This window comes from Ambystoma mexicanum, chromosome 4q (assembly GCF_040938575.1).
Source record: "Ambystoma mexicanum isolate Mex_15411 chromosome 4q, UKY_AmexF1_1, whole genome shotgun sequence".
Classification (NCBI taxonomy): Eukaryota; Metazoa; Chordata; class Amphibia; order Caudata; family Ambystomatidae; genus Ambystoma; species Ambystoma mexicanum.
Genome location: NC_090928.1, coordinates 636696855 through 636712463, shown reverse-complemented (window position 1 = coordinate 636712463; position 15609 = coordinate 636696855). Strand labels below are relative to the sequence as shown.

General features: G+C 46.1%; 1 protein-coding gene across 1 annotated transcript in view; it reads left to right on the top strand.

The window, feature by feature from the left end:
- LOC138467890 (UTP--glucose-1-phosphate uridylyltransferase) overlaps nucleotides 1–15609 on the top strand; it is an 839807-nt gene that overhangs the window by 15669 nt on the left and 808529 nt on the right. Inside the window, exon 2 of the mRNA XM_069608192.1 lies at nucleotides 13460–13548. Within this exon, the coding sequence (XP_069464293.1) occupies nucleotides 13536–13548 (13 nt within the window). The 5' untranslated portion in view covers nucleotides 13460–13535. The remainder of the gene's footprint in view (nucleotides 1–13459; nucleotides 13549–15609) is intronic.

Genomic DNA, 15609 nt, shown 5'->3' with positions numbered 1-15609 from the left:
CTGGGTTCTGTCTCAGATGACCAAGTCATCGGCATACAGGAGCCACCCTATCATGTGTCCATTGATCTTTGGGGAGCAAGAAGGGGGGAATCCATGAGATCACGCAGGTCGGCAAGGAAAAAGTAAAATAATGTGGCAGCCAGAGGGCATCCCTGCTTTAATTCCTTACATGCCGGGATGTTTTTGGTCGAGTCTAATTTGCAGAGTCGTTCCCGTGTACAGATCTTTAGTATCCAACAGTAAGTCATCCGGGCACTCCAATGTTGTCAATTTCTCCCACTGTTGCTCTCTAGCAATGCTATCGAAAGCGTGTTCCCCCAGTACTTGCGCACGTTTGTCTGCACGCATCTCGCTCTCTTCATCCAAGAGTCTAGCAATAGAAGGAAGTCATGCACTCCATCAGTTATTTCTACTTGTACCGCCCAGGGTGGCGAAGGGGGGAGGAGGGTACATGCACCCAAGCAGTGTGTATGCCGCAAAAAGTCATTCCGCCGTGGCTATCTCACAAGGGCTAATTGCGTCATCAGACTACGCCACCTCTTCCTTCATCTTTTTTCCTCCATTCACTCACTACATTCCCTCTCAGCTTTCCCTTTACTCTTTTCTGCTCGCTACCGTCTGTCTCCCTTCACTCATGACTCCAGGTGCTCGTGTATCTATGTAAGTGTACCGTTCAGCTCTACCCTTTCCTCCCGTGCACCGCCTCTGCATAAGTCGTATTTAGTGAGCTAAAGCTGCACAATTTTGGTGTGTTACTGCAGAACACAATGGGGCTCATTTTCGAGTCCACGCATATTTGACGGCGTGAACCGTTACGTTAACACTTCAACATAAGCGTGTCCCCGCTACCAAAAATGGGTCATTTGTACAGCGGAGTGCAGGTAAAACGGTGGCCTAAAGGCGTGTATGCGGCGGGGTGTGCCACCTTCTGCCCTGCACTGTTGCACTCCCACGTGTAAATGAAGTAAATATCGCCTGCCACGTATGCCTGGCAGGCCACGTTTACAATGGATCCTTATGGGGTCTAGCTGTTTTTTGCTGGAGGATAAAGCCTGCGGACCCCGTGGGTATCTGCAGCACGCCAGGGCACGTGCTGTAGCATTTGCATGGTGGAGCGAAAGGGAGGCTGCAGAATCACAAGTTCCGCCTCTCCTCTTTGCCATACAAATGATTGCAAATGAAACATGACGTAAATTAGACGTGTAAAAGACTTTGATGCATATGAGTTACTTTATGGCTCATTGATTACTTTTTCTCACCTTGTGGAAATCTGGGCCAGTTGAAACACGCAAAATAAAAAAGGGATATTGAAAGAACATGCAAGAGTTGACAGGCAGCACGTGGAAGAAATGGCATGCAACAGCTTGCTAGGAATGAGAAGTCGGTGATTGCATGCATGTAACGAACGTGGTGGGAGCGGGAGTTGACAGTGTGTAAGGAAGGAAAGGTAAAAGTATATTGTTGGTGTGTGCGGAAAAACATAAGATCTTGCATAGGTGATGGCTTTGTTAGACTAAATTATGTCAGGTTACGAGATCAGTGGAGTACAGTCTTCTGTTGCCAAAACCTGCCTTTAAAATGCGTTTTATCCAAAGGCTTCATAAAAGTGTTATTTACATAACTGCACATTGTATGCTCTGCAGTTAATGTTGGATCAGTGGGCGGGCGTGTTTGGTATCGCCAATGTGGTGCCTTGTTAACATTTCTGAAACGACAAGCACTTTCTTATCTGACTAAAAGCTGCAGACCCCTCCTGTGGGGTCTATCCAGTAATTTGAGGCTCCGCTGTGATGCAGGCCCAGCTGCTTGTTTATTTGTGTAATGTTGATTTTGGCGCCTGGCCGGGCCTGCAAAGTGGAGGCAGATGTGACAGGCCACTTGGGCAACTCTTCGAATCAGGAGGGCTTCATGCTTCCTTCCAGTGCAGTAGTGTAAATCCCACCAGCTCAATCCGGTTCTCTCTCTGCTCAGCTTCAGGGAGCTCCACCATGACTCAGGGCTGCACAGCCATAACGCAAGCCAGTGCCCACAGCCAATGGCCAAGGGGTTCCCCTCAGCCTCACAACAAGCTGTATCCAGCCCGTGCCCTGAGCCAGCAAGAACCAAATGCAGGATCACACATCCGGTGGTCTGCTGTTGCTTTGCGCGTCACTCACTTTGTCACGGTTGGTCTGCCCTGGTAGGCATGGCTACTCCCTCTGGACTGCTGCAGCTCCACCCGCTGCTTCTTCCCAGGGTTCACGCCGCTAGTGGAGGTAGGACGTGGCTCTCCCTTGTTTCAGCTATGATCGCTCGCGCCGTTTCTGAGTCACCCTGCACCGACTCAAGCCTTCATCCACAATCCATGGTTCTTTACATTACAGGAGCCGCATCGTCTGGCCACAATTTAGTGCCTGTGCAGCATTATTTAGCAGGATAAGACCAGCGACCTGCAGAGCTCTAATCATCACCGGCCATCTTCAGAGCCGTATAACAGCGCCCCCAGCTAAACTTCTAAGAAAATTGGGTAAATGAGTTCGGGCAAGTAGATTACCTATGCTATGTATAGGAGAATTTTGTGGGTGTTCTTAAGCAGTCACTGGGAATCTTTCAGAGAGGGAGGAGTGTGGTGTGGACTGGTGTCTCTTACTGTTTCAGAGTTGTGTCTATTGGAGAGGACAAGACCCGGAAGAGCCCCCACTCTTCTACCCTCCTGGGTCAGAAAGTTGGGACCCAACAAACACTCTACGAGGTAGCCGACCCCTTTGGCAAGTTGAAGAGTGCCTTTCTAGGAAGAGCAGCAGTGCCGAACATCTTACCCCCTACCCTGGGGTGAATAATACAGGGGCAGCCGATGACAGTGAGGAGACCTCTGATGAAGATGAGGAGGAGGGAGATGTTGTCCTAACGGATTAGGATAAGGTGGAAGATAGCAGCAAAACCAGTGAGCCCAAGAAATCACAGATGGCCATAGTTAATCAGAAGGAAGGGGACAACATGGGTGACATGTTCTATCCAGAGGGCATTAGACACCCAAAGTCGACAGAATGGTCACCCTCACCAAGAGTGGCCAAATACATGGCGCAACTTATTCGTAAGCCACTGGAAAGAGAAGTGCGGTTCAGGATGAGGGCCGACTGCCCCAGGCTGGAGCTCCCAGAGGCCAATATGGTCACCTGCTTCACCAAGTCCACGAAAGATGTAAGATGAGGCGCTGACCAAGCCTGGAAGAGTTGTCAGTACAAAGCCCTGGATATGGCAGGGCTCCTAGCTAAAATAATGCACTTAGCGGAATCAACCAGATACAACCGAACCCGTAGACGCAGTCACCCTGACCACCTGTGCGCAAAGAGAAGTATGCTTCCTATGTAATGCCACCTGTGCTCTCTTCCCGGAGAGGCGTTGCAGCCTTTTGCTGAAAATGGACAGCAAACTGGGGGATCTCCACAACTACGAGGCAGGGGAATCAGCCCAAGGCATGCTCTTCAGGGAAGCTTTTGCAAAAAAATGTCCCATTCGTAGGGACTTGTACAGCCCTAGTAAAAGGCCAGAAGTGCATCCATAAAATATTCCCGGGATGGGTTTTTGTAGGGACCAGCCATCGCAGGGGCTGTTCAGCCGACCATTTCAACTCAACAAGGAGGCCCCAGGGATCCAGAGCCCAATACCGTGAGGGTAAGCAACATGGTGCCTTTTCCCCTCCAGAGGAAGAGATCTGCATTGCCACAGAGGTCGCAGAGGCTACAGACAGCAAAGCGCTGCCTGCGGTAAGTGCGCAAGGCAAGAGCGCAAGGCAAGAGTTACCCCAGGGTTGAGGGACAGACTTTGCAGTGTATAACTAAATGGCACAAGCTATCAAGCGATGCTTGGGTTTTGCAGACTGTAGCAGGCTTCAGACTAAAGATTTTGGGTTTACTGCAACAGACACACGTCCAGACACAGCTCAAAATGGTGAGGGAGGAGGAGAGACTCCTTGATGCAGAGCTGTCCAGCCTATTAGAGAAGGGAGCTATTGAGCAGTGCATGTCGAGACAAGCGGGATTCTACAGCAATATGCTCCTGGTGTACAGGAAGGGGAAGTTGAGGCCAGTCATGAACTTCAAAGAATTGAACAGTTTACTAGTCTACAGGCACTTCAAAATGGAGGGTAGTCACCTCCTTGGGGACATTCTTCGCAAAGCGGATTGTCTAGCAAGGCTGCATTTGAAGGACGCCTACCTGACCATCCCGCTGGCACAGGACCACAAACGGTTTGTCAGATTTTTATGGAAGGGTCTGAGTTTGCAGTTCGCGTGCCTGCCCTTCGGCCTGGCCTCGGCACTCTGGGCTTTCACAACACTATTAAGACCAGTGGTGGAAGCCATCAGGGACAAGGGGATCAGGATTACAGTTTAACTGGACGATATTTGGATCTTAGCACGGGACAAAGTGACGTTAGTGAGTCAGGTGCAATGGATGAGTGCCCTGCTGGTGTCCCTTGGGTTTCTGATCAATCAGGAGAAGTCAGAACTAGTTCTGAGACAGCAGATGGAGTTTGTGATAGATACCAATAAAGCCACGTTAGGATTGCCTCAGCAAAAGATAAAAGCATTAAAGAAAGAGTTGAGGATAGCGTTTCAGAAGATGCATTTTTTGCTTTGGAATCTACTAAGGATAGTAGGGCTATTAGCATCCTCCAACTAAGCCATATTCCCAGGGCCCCTACACTACAGGGAGCTGCAAGGCTATAGATGAGGCACTTTCAAGAGGGAGTAAGTTATCAGCAGTTTGTACCCTTAGACAAAGACGGGAAGGTAGAACTAGACTGGTGGTTGCAACACGTAGAGGCCTGGAACAGCAGGGCCATATTCGGGTAAGTGTCGGAATTAGTGATGGAATCGGACGCAAGCAGGTCCAGTTGGGGTGCCATGTGTGGCCAATTGCAGGCAGGACGAAAATGGTCTGCAGATGAGTTGAAGTTGCACATAAACTCTTTAGAGCTGCTAGCGGGTTCGTTCACACTAAAAGATTTTGCCAAAGAGAGAGTGAACTGTTGCATTCTGCTGAAGATGGATAGCATCTTGGCACTGCAATACATAAGCAAGTTAGGAGGAACTCTGTCGTGAATGCTAGTGGAGATAACGAAAGACTTCTGGCATTATTGCCTTGAGGGGAAGTTAGTGATAGCAGCAGAATATCTTCCAGGGAAGCCAAACGTTATAGCAGACTGGAACTCCAGGTACCTGGAGGATGCCAGTGATTGGAGTTTGCACAGGCCAGTGTTCTTACAGTTACAGGACCTCTGGGGATTGTTAAACATAGATATTTTCGCCTCCAGGTTGAAAGCATAGACGCCCAGGTACTACAGCTGGAGACTGGACCCAGGGACACAGGGGACAGATGCTTTCCTCCACAGTTGGACGGGTGCACTGCATTATCCCTTCCCCCTGTTCATCATGCTAGGGAGGACCCTGGCGAATGTCCGCAGGGAACAACAGGCAGAGATAGTGATTGTGGTGCTGTTGTTGAAATTGCAAGTGTGTTTTCCGATTCTATTGAGCAACCCAGGGTCATGAACATTCTCTGGTGCAAGCAGGGTCGCTGCAGCTGTTGACATGCAGAATTTCAGGCAACAACGGGATTTGCCAAGCCTTTGGAGAGCCACTGCAGATTGCGTCGAAGACTCAGGGGTGCCTTCGACCCTTAGGAGTTTTGCCAACGCATTGGGCTAAGTGGGAAGAATGGTGCACGCAGCGACGTGTTCATCCTGTAAGGAAGGCATGGTATCAAGTAGCAGGCACAGACACAATAGATACAAGTTTTGAAAACCTTCATTTTGGTATTTTGGTTGGGTTGGTAGAATTTCTAACTGGCCCTAACTCTAAAATGGGATAGTCTCTAAAAAAAATAACAAAACCAGTCCAAGTCAGTCTAGTCAAAATAAAAGGCCCACACTAAAATAAAACGAACCTCGCCCTCCTTCTAACAATGACAAATGTGTTAAGGGGATACAAAAAGGGAAATAGCGTCTCAAAAGAAATGTTTAAATGGCTTCAGTAACAACTCCCTTTCCCACATTCAGCCCCACAGGTCTTGCACACTTTGGTTTACTGGTACAATTTAACAGTTCAGGCTTGTGCTTCAAGCTTGTGGTAGTTCACTCACTTCCTTAGGCTTCATCCACTTTGTCATAATACATAGTTATACTTTTGCTTTCCCACAGTTCAACACAGACTTCCCACCACCGGGCGGGGTCGAGCATGCCTCTCTTTTCACATTTACTTTCTCACTTTATCGCATTCTGCACAGACTTTCCTCTGCCGGGCTGGAGCCTGTCTATTCACCTTTTCACTTTATCACACAGTTCACATAGTTCTGCACAGGCTTCCCTCTGCCAGGCTCAAGCCTACCTATTCTCCTCGTGGGGGGTCCCTTCCCCACGTTTTGTCTCACATGTCTTTTCACTGTCGAAGACTTTAGAAACTGTACAGTTTTTATGTAGACGACTGCATGACCACTTTGGTCTCTCTTTTAAACAATTCCACCATTCACTATCTTCCTTATCTTGAAATACACCAATGCCTCTTGGTACTTGTAGTTTCTTATCAAAGTTCATATACTTTGTGCCATATTGGCACATTTCAGGTTCATATACTTTGCTTTTCACTTATTCAACTTTCTTTTGGGATCACAGTTACTTTCTTGCCTTTGATTGCCAGTGGAATACATCTAAACTCAGAACAGATGACAGAGACTTTGGAAAGTGCGACTTCACCTTGCAGGAACACTCTGTTACTTTCTATCCTTTCCTTTTACAATTCAGCAATTGTCCTTTCCATTACGTGTTTTATTGGCACACGCGCAACCTTCAACTTTTGAGTTACAGTTACTTTTGGCTTTTAACACAAACCAGGCTTTTGTTGCTTTTGATAACTCACTGGTTGTGTTAATTGGCCTTCTTTCATCAACACTCTTCATGCAGCAGTCAAGGCCGTTACCAATGTCTCCTCAGCTCCTCCCCAACTCTACCGTTCACCCGGGAGGGACGGAGGACACTTTCAAGTACATTGAAGGTTTATCTCTTATGCTCACTTGGTTTCAATCTTGGAACGCTTACCGCTTCCCGTAAGAGGGGAATTCTCGCCTGGCTCTCTCTCGTTTTCCAACCAAAAAAGTGATGGGTGGAAGGTTTTGAATGAATCTGAACCACTGGCATTGCTCTGAGCAACTTCCACACCACCATTTTTTAGCCCATCTGCACCATTGCAAAAGGGGTCCAGTCATATGCAAATCAGTCAGGTACTGCCACCAATGGTAGTAGTCCAGCCCAAACTGCTAGGCCAGGTCCCTCGGCATAGAAACGCAAGCAACCACAGACACGTTTCGGCCTAGTTGGGCCTCCATGGTGGGGTTAGTTCCTTATGGCGCAGTGAGCAAGGGATCCACGTCTGGGCATACCCTCTCTCACATAGTGAGACAAACTACAACCAAAAAAGTGATGGGTGGAAGGTTTTGAATGAATCTGAACCACTGGCATTGCTCTGGGCAACCTTCCACACCACTGTTTTTTAGCCCGTCTGCGGCGTCAGCTCCTTAGCTTGGATCAGCTCCTTGGCCTTCCAACTTCCATAGCTTGGTTTGCATTAGCCCCAAAAGAGCTGTTCCTTCTTGTACCCACTCAAATTGTTCCTGTGCATGCCACCTTTTATCCTGGGAGTGTTAACAAGTGGCATGTGTGTATAGTTAGGATTATGTGCCTGACACTGCCTGGCCCACTACAGGGACAGATCCATTGCAAGTCAGTAGATGTAATCTTTCTAGCCTCATTCCTCATCTTCCTTGGCTCAGTAGTGTTGTCAATGTAAAGTGGGGATGAATTGTAGTTTCCCCTGAAATAAGCAGTTGTAGGGGTTAGATAGGATGTGGAAAAAGGGGGATGCCATGTCTCACAATCGGGTGCTTCTCCCCAATCCACAAGGACCCCCTACCTAGGTGATCCTCCCTCGCTTGTCCACCCCTAGGGTCAGGGTCCAAAAACAGTGACCGTTCCCTGGCCACCTGAGTTTGGGATTCCCGGGGACTAGATTGTGACACACCCTCTGGTTTTTCACAATCCCATTTCTGCACCTGTAGTTTAGGTCCTGAACTTTTTAGCGGAATTATCCTAGGATGGGCAAGCCTTTCGCACAATAGGAGTATGTAGGTCAGCTATTTCCACAGGTCACGAGAAATGTGATGGCCTGCTGATCGGAGAGCTTCCAGACATAGTTAGATTGTTGCGGGGAGTGAAGTTGCACAAACCTTCCACAGCCAGATAGTCCGTCCTCTGGGACGTAGAGGTAGTTTTCCGTCTCTTCAAGCAGTGGCCTGACAATGAGTGGCTGTCTGTACATCAGCTGTCCAGTAAGCTGGCAATGCCATTGGGCTTAGTTTTGTGTAGGAGAGTGTCCGATGTTAAAGCGCTGGAAGTGAACAGGAAGGTTTTCTATCTGGAAGGGGTGGCTTTTCATATCGCTAGGAGGACTAAGAGTGCGTCCTCAGTCATCTCATACCTGTATTTCCTGGATGAGCCCAAACTGTGTGTGGCTCCGTGCATTAAGGATTAACAGAAGGTTCCCTAAGGGATTAAGCTTTGTGGGGGGTGTATCAGTTGTTGATCGCACATAGGAAACCCTTTCATGCGGTAACTTTGGCCACCAGAGCTAGGTGGGTTAGAGAAGTTATGCACCTGTCAGGAATACACTTAGGCATATCTGGGGCCTATTCCGTCAGAGGAGCGATGGCGTCCAAAGCCTTCGCAGGAGGGGCTTCCCTGCATGATATTTTAAAATCTGCAGATTGGTCCACGGAGGCTGCATTTAAGACTTTCTATTTAAAGCCGGTTTCATCAGTGGCTGCAGTCATTTTAGACGGCTTTGAACAAGCATAATGCTCGCCTCCACTCTTGACATTGAATGAAGATTACCCAGGCTTATAGCGCCGGGAGTCTTGATTCTATTAAAGACATGGAGGCGAGCATTATCTCACCCGTCATACGCAAAGTGGGATGATTGGGTGGTAGTACTGCTGATGTAACTCATGTACTGATACTGTGGCACTGTGATGTTGTTGATTTGTAGCTGCGTTGTCCCTCCCTAATTGTGTGTCTGGTTAATTCCAAGGTGATGACCTTAAAGGCAACTGAGCAGAGGGCTTAATCGATGCTATGGCAAGTCTTATGGGAGTGGTTGTTTGTGGATCAGGAGCAGGCTTCAGCTTTGATGAAGTGTTCATGTTGGGACTATTGGAGGTGAAGTTTGTCGGTTTTATTTTTATTCATTTATTTATTTATTGGGCATTTATTAGGCGCATATACAACAGAATGGGGTTTCCAGGCCCCACAAGGCAAGTGGGGAGGGAGCAAGTAGAGTAAATAACTGTGGCAAAACAATAAATATACAATGTGGTCCCACTACGCCTTGTGGCATTCGGACATGCAAGTGCAGTGAAGAGAGTGCAGGAGATAGGATGGGGGGGCAAGGTATGGACAAGTGCTGGTGGGAGCCCAGCAGGGAAGTGCCAAGGGGAGCCAAAAGGGGGGGGGGGGCGGCACTAGCTAAGTGGCTCAGTTGAATTGTTTATTGTTGGATCACCAAAGAAAGAGGAGGAGCCACAGACAGGACATGACATAGGGGCAGGTGCTGGATCAGGATTGGTTGTCGGGCAAGGACACAAAACTACAGGGACACAGTGGACCTTCTGGGAATTTGTAGTCCCGTGTACTGGAAGTTTTATTTTAGTTTGGTTGTTTTACTGTGTAAAAAAAAAAGTAAAACAGAAAAGTTAAGATTTAAAGAAGCTGCTGTGAAGAGCGGCATTAAAGAGTTAATGCATAATGCTCGCCTCCGTGTCTTTAATAAAATCAAGACTCTTGGGGCTATAAGCCCGAGTAATCTTCATTTCTAATAACCTTGACTCGTGTGACGGATTTGGCCGAAACTTTAAAGACAATTAGGGACACACACGTATTGGAAAATGAAACGCAAGAAAAAAACAATGTGCCAGTAAAAGAAAATGCAAATGCCATCAGTCTAGAGGTGGGGGAAGGAGCTAAGAGGACACCACGTGAAATTTGAGAGTTGGAAGGGGTCTAAGGACGTAATTTGCAAAACAAAAGCTTTTCTGTAACCTCAACTATAGCTGTGTAAAGCTGACATTTCATAGCAAACTGCATCACGGTAAAAGCGTGTGTTGTAGGGGAATGGGAGAGTACAGGGGGGTGAGGAGACCATCATGGGCATGTGGGAAGCAGGCACAGAGGAAGGGTAAACTTGGTAAGGGTCTGGGGGGGCAGGAAAGCATTTTTTTGTTGTGGCCGTCTTTCCTATATTCGTGGCTATCGTATGACTACAGATAGCCGTGGATATCTGTAATTCTGTACTTGCGGTTATAGAAAAAAGTTGAAATGTATATATTTACAGCTACAGTGATGTCAGGGGTGAAAAATGACTGGCCATGCCCAGTGACACTATAGGCATCAGGGATTCCCATGCATGCAGTAACCAGGACTGACGTGGCTTGGCTTCAAAACAAGGAATCCTCATGCCATGTTGCCTAATAAATGAGCGCAAGTTACAAGACCACTTAGAGCAACTTGGCCTGAGGGGGATTTGTAGTCCGGTGTAGTGGAAGTTTTGTTTTAGTTTGGTTGTTTTACTGTTAAAATAAATAAAATGTAAAACAGAAATGTTAAGACTTGAAGAAGCTGCTGTGAAGAGTGGCATTAAAGAGTTAATGCATAATGCTCACCTCTGTGTCTTTAATAGAATCAAGACTCCCAATGCTATAAGCCTGGGTAATCTTCTTTGCTAATAACCTTTGACTCATGTGATGGATTTGGTCGAAACTTTGAAGGCAATCAGGGACACATGCAACTTGGCCTGAGGGGGCCGGCGTCTTCCTTGTTTTGCAGCTAAACAGGGTACTTCCCAGTCAGTGCATGGATGGGGGACAGTCCAGATGCCATGTGTTTTCTTAGTTTTAAATATCTCGGCACACACTAAGAAAACACATGGCATCCGCATTATTTATTTTTTTAAATCATGCTACTGTCAGTCCATGTAAGTATTGCACTCTAATGGTCAAGCTGCCTTGAGGTCCATAGGGAAAGGGCAGCCATTTCTGGACAAGCAGCTGCTAATACATGGAGAATTGCAGATCCAGCTTGCACATTTGAGGCAAACTAGAATAACCTTTTGTTTATATATATATATATATATATATATATATATATATATATATATATATATATATATATATATATATATATATATATATATATATGGTTAAAGATCGTTTATGTTCTCAGTGCTCTCTGAGAGACAGTTTTTCTGCCTTTTTGCTGACTTGCATTATGGTATTTGTAGTCTCCTAGTCAAGATGTGGGGGAATAATGCCACAATTGTAGACTTTTTTGCCTAACATAGTGCTATACGAATTTATATGTTTGAGTGACACTGTGGTATGTGTACCTTTCAAGTTATCTTTATAAAGCAGAGTATTATTGAATGCCAGACATGGGGTGAGGAGAGGAAATGATGAGAGGGCAAGTAAGTCATGAGTATTTACCCAGGATATGGCAAGAGAGGTTGCAATTCTGGCACTGGTGCAGTTATTTACCCCCGATTGTGGTTGCTTTTCAGGGCACAAGTAAAGGACAAATGTGGGTTAACAGTGTAACTCTTTTCAGATGGCTGAGGCAACCCCTTGGTTTCTTTTAGGTTGGAAAGCTTGCTCAAGTATTTGGCTACCAGGACTTTACTCAGGTTGTCATTTTCCCAATGCAGATGCTTACCTACAAGACCACAAGAACGTGTCTCGTATTGGGATTTTGTTTTCCAGGGAATGTTTCACCACTACAGATTGCTGGGCTTTAAAAATGTGAGCACCTTATATATTTGCCAGCATATTTATTGGAACATCTCCTCTCTCATGTATTTTTCTGGTGTTCATTACTTTTTTTAAGAGTCCAATGCTATTTTGTCTTGCGTACTTTCTTCTTCGGCAAAATCAGTCTGTGATTGATGAACTTCTTTGAGCGATAGATTGCAAGCGTTTTAAAATATAGAGTGGGCATGGCCAAAGGCCATGGCTAGTGGTCTGGTAGTGTTTCAAAATGGACAGTGGTCCCGGCCAGAGGCTGTGCCCAATGGTGTGGTCTGGTATTGTTCTAACATGGACAGTGGGCATGGCCGAAGGCCACGGCTAGTTGTCTGGTAGTGTTAAAATATATTCAGTTGACCACGGCCAAAGGCCATGGCTAGTGGTCTGGTAGTGTTCTAAAATATACAGTGGGCACAGCCAAAGGCCATGGACAATGATGCAGAAAAGAACTATGGTATAACAAAACCTTGGAAATTCAAGAAAAAAACATTTGTTGCAGGGACGTTAAGGTGTGAACTTAATGCAACGAAACCCCTGAAATTCAGCTAAAGCCACCTTAACTTCACACTCCCTCTTGCGCAGTCTATGACCACAATGATGACATCACAAATGACATCACTAATAACATGTTCTATGAGAACACTGATGACATCACAGATTGCATCACTGATGCCATCACAGGTGAAACACTAATTACATTGTATACAACAGATTACATCAATAATGGCATTAGACATAACTACATTAATAAATGGAACAATAATTAAGCATTATAACCCCGACCCAAGGAAGTGGATGTTGGGTCTGTGGCAATTTTGGGGATCCCTTGGTCAATGAAAATAAAATAAATAAATAAATAAACACAGTAACAAGAGGGACGAGAAAACTATTACATGATGGGCCGGGACTGGACATTTTTCTTTACAGGTAGTGAAGAATTTAATTTTTCAACCCCATGATGATGTCATCCCATACCCCCAACCCTAGTGTTCCTTACTTTGCTTTATGGTTTCTAACAGACCTTGGTTAGGACATCCCTCTGTCCCTGTTGGCTACAGGTATTTCTGGCTGCTATAAGCTTGACTGCTCATGTGAGCCTTAAACTGCTGACCATGAACATTTTCCCTGCCTCAGGTTACTGGGGCAAGGAGTAGAGCTAATGGACTGCGCCAGTTTGAACTTGCCCTGAAAATAATGCTAGAAGACATCACAGGGGTGGAGGCCCTAGGCCCCTCGCCTGAGGAGGATGTAACCAGAAGGATGAGTGTGCAGCCATATTTACCTAGAAGTAGACCATAATGTGGCTTCTTATGAACATGGACATTGAGGATGGACTAGTCCCTCAGGATAATGGCACGCCTTGTTCAAGCAGGAGGTGGGAATAAGGTTCCGGAAGGCCTGCTGTCTACCTCTCAAAATGTGGGGGTCTAGCATCTCAGAATACATAAAAACAGCAGATCATTGGTTGGTTGGCAATGGGCTAAAAGCTAGGATGTTGTCTGTTTGTCTTGCAAGCAACACAAAATAAACGCTTGTACTTAATTCATAATCTCAAATTTAAGAGAATTCTTTTTTACAGATCAGTGCCGCAACTCGGACCTATCAAGCAACACGTTACACCACCTGACCAGTGGGCTGCCTCTTCTCACACTCGCATGACAAGAAAAGGTAGGAGTCCTTATTAAAAACTCAGAGTGGTTTATTGGGAAAAGGATGGCCAGATTATTTGGCACTGTGCATGCGTAGCCACTAAGGAGAGTCAAGGGTTGTCACTAATATGGAAAAGCAAAAGGGAGATCTGTTTAGGGGCGATGCAAACATGGGTTGGACATTCTGGGTTGCGTAAGGTATCCTAATAAACACTTTTGTCTGTTTTCTTGTGGTGATTTTGGCAACTGTGTATTTCTTCTATCCTGCTATTAGATCTGGTAGAATACTGGGAAATGGGATTTAATTAGGATGGTCTGGTAATAAATAAAGCCATGAAGGTTTCATATTTCCGTGCCTGAATGTGATCTGAATTCGGTGCCTGTTAGGAGAAGGCGTCCATAGGAGCTCTTTCTGTTATCTGTACAGTACACCTGTTTCTAGATAGGGGAAAATTCAATGGGAAAGGGGAAAAACAGGATCTGGTGGAACAGTAACAGCCAATTTAAATAGGAAAAGACGGATGCTTGCAGGATGATTGCCCCGTAGCACTTTCAAGCCCACTCAGCAGAGTCTCTGGCAAAATCCTTCTCCCTTTTCAGGACCGCAAAGCAGGTAGAAGTGCACCAAAAAAAGAAGTGGAACTTTGACCTTGGCGGGTGCCAGGGTAGGTAGAAGCAGACAGGTTGACAGCCAAGTGGGTGGTAGGGCAAAAGAAGGTGTTCACACTGTATTGTTTTTCACTTTTTCTAAATAAGTATTTTGTTTCGATGAATGGGACGTTGCATCCTGTTCATTGAAACCAAATATATTGCTCTTAGCACCTGGGTTACCAGATTTAAAACCCAGGTTGCTAATAGCAATAACACCAGATCCGGTGGGATGGATTGGGTGGTAACGGCCCAGAGTCCAAGGTACAGGCCCAAGCACATCTGTTACCACCCGATCCAGCACACCAGATTATGTGTTATTGCTTTTAGCACCCCGGGTTTTAAATCTGGAAACCTGGGGTGATAAGAGCAATGTATTTGTTTGAACGAACGGGATGCAACGTCCCATTCATCGAAACAGAATAATTACTTAAGATGGCCGCCCTGGACCTGGAAGGCGGGGTTCCATATGGAGCCCCTCTTCCATTTCAATGGTGGACCAGGTTGCTGGAGCGGCAGCAGTGACATAGCCGCCTCCACTGAAAAATCAGTTAAGTGAGGGTAGGAGAGTATGGGGGAGCTGAAGGGAGGGGATAGGAGGGGGAGGGTGTGGGAAGATGGCCAGCGGAGGAAGTAGATATCAGGCTGCTTAGAATGCAGGCTTGAGTCATGGGATTCAGCCCGTGATCCCAGCAACATGATTGGTTGGCTCCCCCGCCCCGGGTGCTAATGAAATATATTGTGTGATGCTATTCTTAATGCAGGCATGTGAAGCCCCATAAATATGCATCTGAAGTTAGTGCAGAGAGTTACAAGCTGAACTCTCAACTCTACTGAAAACACCACAGATTCCTGCAAGCAGCCTGGACATGAGCACTATTCCTTCATCCAGAAACAAATCAATGTTGAGTTACCTAGAGTCTGCTGATCAGGTTCATTGAAGTACCCGCCAGGAATGCATTGCAATAATCCAATCGACTTGTCTCTAAACCTCCTGCTACAACTGCCCTCTTGTCCAGTGGCATGAAGGGACAAATCAAACATAGCCACCTGACATTAAAATAGCACCCTTACAAATTCCCTGGGTCTTTATCAACTATAACGTCTATGCATTTACCTACTTGGAAAGTTTTCCAAAAATCAGAGGGAGCTGGAGTGTGAGGAGAGATTCCTTTTTAGTGTTGACAGGGCCTTTTTATTCTTCCCCTGGCTAAGATGAAACTAGCTAGAGTTCATTGAGTCTGAGATGTCCATCAGGTTTTGTATATGTAAAGCGAAACAGATTTCAATTTAGCTCCAACTGCTATAGCGTGGTAACATGAAGAGGTATGCTTTAACTTCAAAAGGTACAGTTCCGGGATGGTGAAAATGTTTGCAAAAATATGACTTTAAACAGTTAAAAATTGAAGGTAGTGGAACTCCGTTCCTGATA